Source organism: Corvus hawaiiensis, chromosome 1, assembly GCF_020740725.1.
Source record: "Corvus hawaiiensis isolate bCorHaw1 chromosome 1, bCorHaw1.pri.cur, whole genome shotgun sequence".
Lineage (NCBI taxonomy): Eukaryota > Metazoa > Chordata > Aves > Passeriformes > Corvidae > Corvus > Corvus hawaiiensis.
In genome coordinates this window covers 97503429-97514632 of record NC_063213.1, presented here as the reverse complement: position 1 = coordinate 97514632, position 11204 = coordinate 97503429, and the positions used below count along the sequence as shown (strand labels likewise).

General features: G+C 55.2%; 1 protein-coding gene across 1 annotated transcript; it reads left to right on the top strand.

The window, feature by feature from the left end:
* The first annotated feature begins 3734 nt into the window (after positions 1 to 3734).
* HOXB13 (homeobox B13) lies at positions 3735 to 5491 on the top strand. Its single transcript, XM_048323368.1, is given in 3 exon segments — positions 3735 to 4335; positions 5157 to 5308; positions 5310 to 5491. Coding segments are annotated over 3 exon segments (855 nt in total). The 5' UTR covers positions 3735 to 3740; the 3' UTR covers positions 5418 to 5491.
* The last annotated feature ends 5713 nt before the right edge of the window (positions 5492 to 11204 follow it).

The following is an 11204-nucleotide window of genomic DNA, read 5'->3' as shown; positions in this document are numbered from 1 at the left end:
CTGCGTGGAGCAGCCAGAGGGATAAAACACCAATATTCTGTAAAACATTTCAATTTTGTCTCTCCAGGGGCACAAACCGCCCCCAGGCCGCCTCCCCTCCAGGATTCCGCTCCGTGGGCGCAGCCAGACGGGATTCCCACCACGATTCTGCCCCTCACGGAGGCAGGAGCGGGGTCGGGGCGGGTCCCTTTGGGGTTTCAGCCTCCCTGGGCTGCGGGGAGGGGCAGGAGGTGGGCAGGGGGCTCAGGTGGGGCATTTTCCGGGGGGTTTGGGGCTGGGAGAGGAGGGGGCTCAGGTTGTGTCTTGGGGAGGAGGGACAGACCCGAACCGGAGGGTTCAGGAGCCGCTCAGCCGCCCTGGCTCCTGAAAAAGAAACTAAAAGGCAACTCGCAGTCCTTTTTTGCCTTTTAGTTTCTTTTTCAGGAGCCAGGGCGGCTGAGCGGCTCCTGAACCCTCCGGTTCGGGTCTGTCCCTCCTCCCAAGACACAACCTGAGCCCCCCTCCTCTCCCCAGCCCCAAACCCCCCGGAAAATGCCCCCACCTGAGCCCCCTGCCCCACCTCCTGCCCCTCCCGCAGCCCAGGGAGGCTGAAACCCCAAAGGGACCCGCCCCGACCCCGCTCCTGCCTCCTGTGAGGGGCAGAATCGTGGCTGGGAAGTCCCAGTCTGGCTGCGCCCACAGGGAGAGGAATATCCACCTGGACGGGGGAGCCCCGCGGCCTTCCGGGGCTGCCGGTGGGGGTGGGGAAGGAGGGGCCGGCGCTGAGGAGAGAGGTGGGAAGAAACAACAACAAAAAAGAAATAAAAAGATCAAAATGTTTGCCTTGATTTGATTTTTTTCCTCCCCGAAATATTGCCAGAATCGGAAACCGAAGAGCTGGGCTCCCTTCCAGACCCAGAATTCAATTTTCCAGCGATTGATTATTTCCAAACGTGAAGTCTTTAAGTAGTTCCAATTTTTTTTCCCCCCTTCCTTTCAAACATCTTTAGGGTTTGGGTTGGGTTGGATTTTTTTTTTTTCCCCTTGTATTTTGTAAATGACGGATCGGATTCAAATGCTTTAAAAAAAAAAAAAACCAAACAAAAACCCCAGACTTTTAAAAAGTTGTTCCAGAGGTTTTTCGGGTTCCAGATGGGATAAATATTAAATGGATCCTATGGAGAAGATGATAAAAGGAGGGCTGCAAGCTGATAAGAGCGTTTGGTAATTTTAATGTCGGTCATTGAGAGAGGGACTGGGGAGAGAATTCAGGTTCTTTCCTTTAAAACAACCCCGTTGCTCTTGCTTTAAACAGTGAAATTCGCTCCGTAAAATCGTCAGAGAAGGAAAATCTCATTATCGGCTTGGAAATCGCGTTTTTAAATCGCTCCCGCGGCAAAGCCTGCGGGAAATTTTCCTCACATTCGTAAAGGAGATGAGCTGAGGGAAGCGCGGTCTTAAAAGAGGGTTGGGAAAAAATTGTAATAAATGAACCCAAGGGCAGTTTTGGGGGTGAAAAAGGGGAATTGCTCCCCGAGGCAGCATCCGCGGGCCGGGGACGAAGCCCCACTCACCGGCCGGCCCCCGGCACTCCTCGGCAAAGGGAATGAAATCCAATTTCCATCCATTTTTGGCTCCGTCCCCTGCTTTTTCGGGGTGTCCGTGCGCGGCCGATCCCGCTCGTCCTTTTCGTCCTTTCTGCCCTAAAAACAAATAAACCAAAGGCAACCAAAGGGGCGAAAACCCCGCAGGAAAACCCGCAGCGAATCCCTCCGTCCGCACACCCCAATCCAGCCTCAAGCTGGGACAATCCGGAGCTTCTCCCCAAAAACCTCGGCAGGAACCGAGGGGTCCCCGCGGCCCCGGGAGCTCGGGAAAGAGAAGAAAATCCCCCCAAGTCCTCAGGGCTTTTAACTTTCAACTTGGCCTTGACCTCGGGCTCCAGCCCGACCTTTCCTGCCGGGAACAGGGCGAGACGCTCGGCAAACACCCGGCCGGGCCCCCGGCCCCGCTTGTGGGGCTGGGGGAGAGCAAATGGGGAGAGCGAGGAGCGGAGGGGGGGTAAAAAGGGCATCAAAGCAGGAGCGCGGTCGTTAAACTGCGGCGAGGGAAGGAAGGAGCTTTGGGACGGGGAAGGTGAAGGTTGAAACCGCGGGGATTTGTGATTTTTATTTAATTTTTTTTTTTTTTTTCCCCGCCGGGAATAGAAAATCAGCGAGAGCGGAGGCTGAGGGATTTTTTAGGGGTGGATTCGGGGGGCTGTGTTTGGGGTACTGGGGGTTGGGGGTTGCTTCCAGCAGAGAAATTGGGGTTTTCCCCGCCTGGGCGAGCTCTGCCATCATCGCTCCTCACTCCAGTTTCCACCCGATTTCTGTCCCTGCGTGTCCAGCGCTGTCGCGGCTCCTCCGGGGCGTTCTTTGGTGGCCCAAGGACGTGGCAGGAGGGGGGTTTTTATTGCGGTTTGACGGCCAGAAGGCAGAAATCTCCGGATTTCTCCGCAGGAAGGAAACGACGCCCGAGTTGAAGCTGCCTTTGGGGGAATTTCGGCAAAGCTTTTCTCCAGCAGCACCTTTGGGAAGAAAACAGAGGGGAAAAGGTGGAGGAACGTGGGTCTGGGCGTTCGTACCGTGTGCGCGGACAATTAAAAATACCTGGAGGATTTAGCAGCAGCCCCTCCTCAGGGATTATTGCGTTTAACCCAGACTTTTCCCAGGCCCCTGGAATCCCTCATCCCAAATCCGCGTCTTTCCCCTTCCTCTGCCTGTCCCTCCACCTGCCCGGTGCTCCTGGAACCCCAAGGGATTTTCTGGTTTGTTTTCCCACCTGCCTTTTCCGAGCCCTCTCCCTTTGGGATGCTTCCCAAGCGGGATCCGCAGGGCCCGGGCTCACGCCAGATTATTCCAGCACCTCTCCAGGGGTGGTTTTTTGGGATACCAGAGGCCACTTTTCCCCCCTCTCTGTACTTTTAGGGCCTCGAGGGAAAAGCGCTCTCCACAGGAGAACAGAATTGGGATTTTTGAGGGGATTTTGGAGTGGGATAAAATCCCTGAGCAAGAGAAGAATGAGGCTGGAAAGGCTGGAATGGAGGGAAGGCCCCGTTCCCAGGGGTCCGTCGCTGCCCCACTTAGGCCGGGATGGGTCCCTGGGTCTGTGAGGACTCGGGCTTGGCAGCCGAACCCCCCCGGCTCTGCGTGGGAATAAACCATTTTTTAGAATTTTTTTTTAGATTTTAAAATAAAGGTGTTTTTAATTTGAGCCCGGATTTTTCCACCCGGGGGCTGCCATTCCTCGTTCTCCCCCTCCTTGCCCTCCTTCCCCACCTCTGCTTTAATTTTTTTTCCCCGAGGTGCAGCTCAGGAGCCACCTCCGTGTCCCCTCCTGTCACCAGCGGGGGGGTCCCCTCCTCCTAATCCTCCTCCTCCTCCTCTTCCTCCTCCTCTCCCTCCTCCTCTCCCCTTGCAATAAAAGTATTTCGCAATTTCTGCAGCGCTTTATTGGGGCTGGAAGATTTTTTTTTTTTTTTTCTGGTGCGGGGTTGGGGTTGGTTTTTTTTTTTCCCTCCTCTCCGTCCTTTCCCCCCCCCACCTCCCATGCACCAACCAATGAGGAAACCTCCACCCGTTGCGTCAGGGCAGCCCGGCGGGGGAAAGGCAGCTCTCGGCGGCTCGCAGCCTTTTAAAAAGATCCGGGGACCCCCCTCGGGCAGTGCCCGGGCGCTGCCGAGCAGCCTCTCCCCATGCCCCGGCCCCCGCGCCGCCCCCATGCAGCCCCCGGGCCTCGAGGGGCTCCTGGCTCCCGGCGGCTTCGCAGGCGGCCAGGGCAGGGGGCTGCTGCCTCCTCCTCCTCCTCCTCCTCCTCCTCCCCCGGCCCTCGCCGGGCCTTCGCCTCCCCCCGGGATGAACCCCGGGTACCCCCCGGAGGCGCCGCCCGAGCCCCCCAAAGCTCCGCCGCCCCCGCCGGGCCCCGCGGCCTCGGCGCCGCTGCCCTACGGATACTTCGGCAGCGGGTACTACTCGTGCCGCGTCGCCCGCAGCTCCCTGAAAGCCGGCCCGGCTCAGGGGCCTTTCCCCGCCGAGAAATACCTGGAACCCGCCGCGGGCAGCGAGGATTTCCAGAGCCGGCCCGCGGAGTTCGCTTTCTACCCCGGCTACGGCGCCCCGTACCAGTCCGTGGCCGGGTACCTGGACGTGTCGGTGGTGCCCGGGCTGGGCGCTCCCGGCGAGGCCCGGCACGAGACTCTGCTGCCCGTGGATGGCTACCACCAGCCCTGGGCGCTGGGAGGAGGCTGGAGCGGCCAGATGTGCTGCCCCAAGGAGCAGGGCCAGGCCGGCTACCTCCTGAAATCCGCCTTCGCAGGTAAATCCCGCTCCCGGCGCTGCGGGAGGACAGCAGGGGTTGGGGGTGAAATAGGCACCAGGGGTTAAAATAGTCTGGGTTGAGGTCATTTTTTGATTTATGGGGTTTGTTTCTGCCGTAGGGATCTGTTCTCGCTGTCCTGGGGCGTTTGGTTGCGAAATGGAGCAAATTAGGGTTCACTAAATAGTGGTTCGAGTTATCAGTCATCTGTAACTCCGAGCAGGGAGGCAGAGGGTGATTGATCGGGCTTCAGATGATCGCTTATCGGGGTTCAGACGATTATATTATCCGGGTTCCGGATGTTATCGGGGCGCACACGGTGACATTACCCGAATTCAGGGTGGCACCGCCCGCGTTCAGACACCGCACGGCCCAGCCCGGGACCGGCGAGCAGCGTTGGGGTTTCGGGGGGCTCTGAAGGGCACAGGGGGTGCCCGTGGCTCCCACAGGAAGATGAGGGGCACTTTTCCCACCTCCCACACCACGGCTGTGGGGTTGAATTTGTCCCCGGCCCTGCTCAGCCGCGCGGAGAGAACAGGCGGGAATTAATTCAAGTGATTAAAGTGGGCTCAGCACGCCGCTGCCTTGCCAACACCCGGACCTCACCACCACAAATTAAAAATTTAGGGAAGAACACCCAAACCTTTAAATGCCAAGAGGGGGGAATATAGAAATTAAAAATATTTTAAAATCACCGCTGCCAGCAGGCTGGAGGGGAGAAATGGGGCGGCGGGGAGGGAGGTGGGTGCAGGGTGGGCGCTGAGGGCTTTGTGGCGACCCCCACTGCCGCCCCACTGAGCCCCGTGTGTCCCCAAACCCAGAGTCGGGCGGGCAGTGTCCCCCGGACGGCTGCGCCTTCCGCCGGGGCCGCAAGAAGCGGGTGCCCTACAGCAAGGGGCAGCTGAAGGAGCTGGAGAAGGAGTACGCGAGCAGCAAATTCATCACCCGCGACAAGAGGAGGAAGATCTCGGCCCGCCACCAACCTGACCGAGCGCCAAATCACCATCTGGTTCCAGAACCGCCGCGTCAAGGAGAAAAAAGTCGTGGCCAAAATCAAGAGCAGCACCAGCGGCACCCCCTGAGGGCCCCGTTTGTCCCCGGGGAGGGCGGGACACCGGGACCCTCCCCCCCCCCCAAAGGAGGGGACATCGCCAGCCCTGCCCGCTGTGCCCGCACAGGACCCTGCCCAGCTCGCTCCTGCCTTCAGCAGCACCCTCAGAGCGCTCCAAAGACTTCGAAATATCAATAAAAACTGGCCCAATCGCAGTAATTAACCCCAAAACGCCACTCCCGGCTCGCGAGGGCGGTGGGGGCGGGGGGGGTCTCTGGGAGGATTTGGTTTTTAAATACGAAAAGCCGTACGGAAAGCGGTAAAAAAAAAAAGAAATCTCCTAAATTCAGGCAGAAGCATCAAAAGGCGCGTGAAGGGGGAGGAAATAAAATAAACCCGGGCGTGTTCCAGCGAAACGCACCTGAATTATTTCCGTAAAATTGAATGTACAGGATATGCTATGACACATGTAGGCACCCATTTATAAAGGCACGTACTTATTTTTTATTTTTATTATTATTATTTTTATTTTTTTCCTTTTGGTTTGTTTTGTTTTGTTTTTTTCGCGCGCGGTTCTATATAAAATCTCCATATGCACATGCACATATTTCATATTTAGCGTTATTTTACCTTTTCTCCCCACCCCCCCCCCCCCGCGATTTTGTGTTTGCGAGTATTTCTGTATTACCCCGGTGTATAAATGCACGATTAAAGGCGATGTAGCCCTGTGTGGAGATATAAAAATATACTCGGAGAGAGGTGTAGAGGCACTTGTAACCCGCAAATACCCATTTCCACCGCTTGTATTTTGATGCAGGTCAAGGCGACTCCCCAAACCCCTCCCGCGCTTCCGTTCGTGCTGAAATCCGTGGATTTGTACACGCGAATTTCTTTTTCCTGCCTTTATTAACACGGAATTTCAGCCCCGCGTTTCGCCGCATGCGCTGAGAGAAATCCCCGTGTAAACGCGAAATGGTTTCGGTTGGTGTTGGAGAAGCAGCGGAATAAACGGGGTGAAATTAAAGATGTATAAATTAAATATATTCGGATTCCCCTTTTTTTTTATTTCCCTTTTTTTTCCTTTTTTCCCCCTTTTTTTTTTTCTTTTTTTTTCCTTTTTTTTCCTTTTTTTTCTTTTTTCTCGGCTCTTTTCAGGCTCGGGGGAAGCGCCGGCTCCACGCTCACAATTTCTTTGTTTAATATCTCGCTGTCTCAAGGCAGCGGCTCGGGTTCAAACCCGCCTGAAACTCCCTAAAAAACCTCTGAAAAGGAGAAAAAACTCCACCGTTACCGCGAAAAATTTGCCTTTCTCCCCGCCTTTTCATTCTTTTAGAGATTTCAGGGTTTAACCCGCGTTTTGCCCTAAATAAGGGTAATTTTAAAGAGGTTTTTTGCTCAATAAAGGATTTATTGAGTATTTGAGGCGGCTCTGGCTTCCAGAAGATTCCCGGCCAGCGGAGCAGAGCCAGCCGCGCTCTCCCTTGTTTTTTTTCCCTATTTTTCCCCCTTTTTCCCCAGATATTTCCTCCCTGCGCTTTGCGGAGCTGCCGGAGCGAAGCCTTTCCCTCGTGACGTCACGCGCGACGTCAGAACCCCGCAGGGGCGAACAACCAATGGCCGGGCGTTGCGGGCTGTGACGTCAGAGCGGGGAGGCGTGGCTGACGTCATAAACCCCTCCCCGGGAGTCGTCGGGGCCGCTCCGTGACCCCCGGCGGCCGCTGCGCCCGGCAGAAAATTCCCTAAAAAAAGCAGGGAAAGGGGCGGGTTTGGCACCGCCGGGGCGGACCCCGGGGCTCTTCCCCATCCCGATCCTGCTCTGAAATCCTCCGATTTTCTCCAATCCCCGTTCATTTTTTTTAATTCCTGGCCCGCAGGGAGAATCCCGGCCCTGAGTCCCCTCTGTCCCCTGCTCTCTTGGGAATATCCGGATTTTCTGAGCGGGCGGAGGGATGAAAACCCCCAAATCTGCCTGTTTTCATCCCAATAATGAACCTCCTCGGCCCGATTTCCGTGGGGCTGCAGAGGCGGCGTCACCCGACCCTCGGGTGTCCCCCAAAGGAAGCCAAATAATCCAATAAAATAAAAGTAAATCCAGTTGGATTTACGGCTCTGGGAAGGGTCGCTCCTCTCTGCGCTCCCCTCTCCGGCACGCTCAAGGTTAATCCTTTTAGGGAGAGGGGTTTTTTTCCCCCATCTTTTTTTCCTCCTTTTCCATCCAGAGATCTTTTCCCGGTATTCCCAAATCCCCCAGACCCCCTCCATCCCAGTGGGAAAACTGGGCTGAAACTGGGAGACCTCGTCCCCCCCGCCCCCAAGAGCTGCTCCCAGCTCCAGCCCCCGAACCCGAAGCGGAGAACGCAGATGGGAAGGGGAGGAGGAGAGTCTCGGGGAGAGCTGTAAAACCTTTACACGGCGGCCTCAGCAAAGGGCGAGAAAGGCCCGACATCCTCGTAAAACGCCGGGAAGGAGCCGCTGCCGGGGGGCGCCGGGCCAGGTGAAGGCTCCCGCCCCCTCCCTTTGCCGTTGAACTTGAGACTCACAAAACCCGGGGCAGAGCAGCCCCAAAACCCGGGCTAGAGTGGCCCCAAAACCTGGGCTAGAACAGCTCCGAAACTGGGCTAAAGTAGCCCCAAACCCGGGCTAGGGCAGCCCCAAACCCGGGCTAGAACAGCCCCAAAATCTGGGCTAGAACAGCCCCAAAATCTGGGCTAGAACAGCCCCAAAATCTGGGCTAAAGTAGCCGCAAACCCGGGCTAGAGGGGCCCCAAAACCTGGGCTAGAACGGCCCCAAAACCTGGGCTAGAACAGCCCCAAACCCGGGCTAGAACAGCCCCAAAATCTGGGCTAGACCAGCCCCAAAATCTGGGCTATAACAGCCCCAAACCTGGGCTAGAGCGGCCCCAAACCCGGGCTAGAACAGCCCCGAACCCGGGCTAGAGCGGCCCCAAACCCGGGCTAGAGCGGCCCCAAACCCGGGCTAGAGCGGCCCCAAACCAGGGCTAGAACAGCCCCGAACCCGGGCTAGAACAGCCCCAAAATCCGGGCTAGAGCGGCCCCAAACCCGGGCTAGAACAGCCCCAAAATCCGGGCTAGAGCGGCCCCCAAACCCGGGCTAGAACAGCCCCGAACCCGGGCTAGAACAGCCCCGAACCCGGGCTAGAACAGCCCCAAAATCCGGGCAGAGCAGCAGAACCCGAGCAGAGCGGTCCCAAAAGCTGGGGAGGAGCTGCCCTGGGAGGTGCCGGCCTGGGGAGGGGAATGGGGGGGTTCTGGTGGGGTTTCAGTGGGAAAATTGGGTTTAAAACAGAGTCACTGGAGAGTCCGACACCTTCTTCGAGCTCCTCTCTCCTCTCCTCTCCTCTCCTCTCCTCTCCTCTCCTCTCCTCTCCTCTCCTCTCCTCTCCTCTCCTCTCCTCTCCTCTCCTCTCCTCGCCTTTCTCAATTCCCCCCTAAAACAACCCCAAACACACCCCAAAATCCACTTCAGAACTCGACAAACCCCAAAGAGGCGCGCTGGGAACACCTCTCCGAGCTTCCCCTTCACACCTCCCCCCCCTTTCCGCAGCCTTTGACTCCTTTCTTTTGTTCAAGTTCATTCCCACCGCACAAAGTCTCTGTCTGGGCTGGGTTTTTTGTTGGTTTTTTTTCCCCTCTTTTCCTCCCCTTTCCCCTTCAAAGGATTTTGTCATTGAACTTGAGCCCGCGCTGTAAACATTCCTGGTATGTCATTAACGGGGACCTCAGACTGCTTTGCCTTCCCCCTGCTCTCCCTCAGCGCCACCAAAGGTACATTTTTTACCTCCTCACCTTAATTTTTTTCCTAATTGTTTCCTCATCCGAGCCTCAAAAATAAACCCAAATATTTCATTTTATCCCTACAGAGCAGAGCTCTGCCTCTCGCCCTCTCCCTCTACTCAAAACTTGAATTATTACTGGGTTTTTTCCAGCTCTAAAAGAACGGGAATTTTAAATGTGCGAGCTGCCCGACGTCACCTTGTCATTTTAGACCTGTAAACAAAACAGGAAAACTCCTCGTTGGGGTGACATCCAATAAACTTAAAATCAAATTCGCTCCTCTCCAGCCCTTCCAGGGCATTTCCTTTTCCATACATCAGCGTTCAGCTCTGCACAAAGGCAAAACAGAATTCATTTTCCACTGGAATCCGTTCCCCCCCCCCCCCCCCCCCCTTTTCTCTGCTGGATGATTTAATTGCTTTTCATAAAATTAAAGTTTAAAAAAAACAAACACGGAGCAGGTTTATTGTTTGCGGCTCTCACGCCACCGGGATGAAACATTCCCAAAACAACAACAAAAAGCGCTTTTTCCTCGGTTGTTCCCCCCCCCCTTTCTCTGATCCGCAGAAATGAGCGTCCAAGTGAGGAATATTTCAATTTTCCGAGCTGGAATTTACCAGGGCCGCGGTTTTCTGGTGGGGTTTGGTTTATTCCCACCCGAACCCGTTCGATTCCTGCTGCAGGGCTCCGTGTGCTGAATTTTAATGGGAAAAATCCGCATTACGGAGCCGGCAACCAAACGACAGAGAAGGAAAAGAAGAGAGGCGCTTTTCAATTCCTCTCGAGCACCTTTTGGGCTTTATTTTGACGAATTAACTCCTTCCCCCTCCTCCCCCTTTTTTTTTTTAATTTAAAGGATAATTAATGAACGCGCAGAAAGGCGAGGGGGAATATTTGAATTGCGCTGCGTCCCTCGGCCTCCATCGCCCTCCTCCGCAGCGATTTCCGCGCAAAAAAAAAAAAGTAAAAAAGTGCAAAAAAAAGGCGATTCCTCCGAGCGGAAGGAAAAACCAGAGCCCGGTGGTGAAATGAGGGGAAAAACCCGATTTTTTCCAAAGATTTCCTCCATGGGATCCTGCACCCCACGGGAGATCCCGCGACTGCAGCCCCCAGGGCGGGAGGAAGGGAAAAACCCTTTAAAACCCCCAATTTTCCCTAAAATGGGAGAATTTTGGCTGCACTGGAGTTCACCTCAGCAGAAGTTTTTCGGTACCTGTTGGGGTTTAATCCTCTAAAAATATTTTTATTATTAATAATAATAATGATCTTATTTGAGGACACCCTCCCTTGCTTTTAATTGTTTTTTTTAAGGAATTCTCTCTGCATGGACGCGGGGATGGTTCCACCTGATGAAAAAACAATCTGGAAATCTGTAGGTTGGTCGTTATGGGATAATGGGGATTTTTAGCACAGAAAAAGGAGGGGAGGAAAACCCCATGGAATTAAAGGATCCGTTCCATTTTAATGCCATTAATTCCTGAGAAATCCATAGGAATGAGGGGTTTGGGACACGGAGGGACACGACGGTGCTGGGTGACCTCAAAAACCCCAAATCCCACCTCAAGCCCTTTCCAGCCACCAGAATATCCAAAAAATCTGATTTCTAATATTCACCTCCAGCCCCACCTCACCCCCGCACAGCCCTGACAGCGTCGGGAATGCTCAGGAATTCTGGAGAGGGATGGAAACAGCAGGGATGGGAGCAGAGACGAGTCCGGATGCGTTTCGGCGGCACTCAAGTGATCCATTTTTAAATAAAATCCCCCTGGAATTGCGGCTTCGTTCCCTCATTAACGCCTCGGGATAACCCAGCGGCTGCTTTAAGCAGGTGAACGAGACAGAAAACCTCAATCCGCCTGGAATCCAAGCAGTTTTCCAGCGTTTTGGGGGACACGAGGATTCCAAGGTTGCCCTCCAGCCGCAGCGGCTGCGGGGAGCGTGGGGGTCAAAATCGGAGGGGGCTGGGACGGTCCCGGCTCACCTGGGGAGTTTTGAGCAGGTGAGGAGGAGGGAAAATATTTGT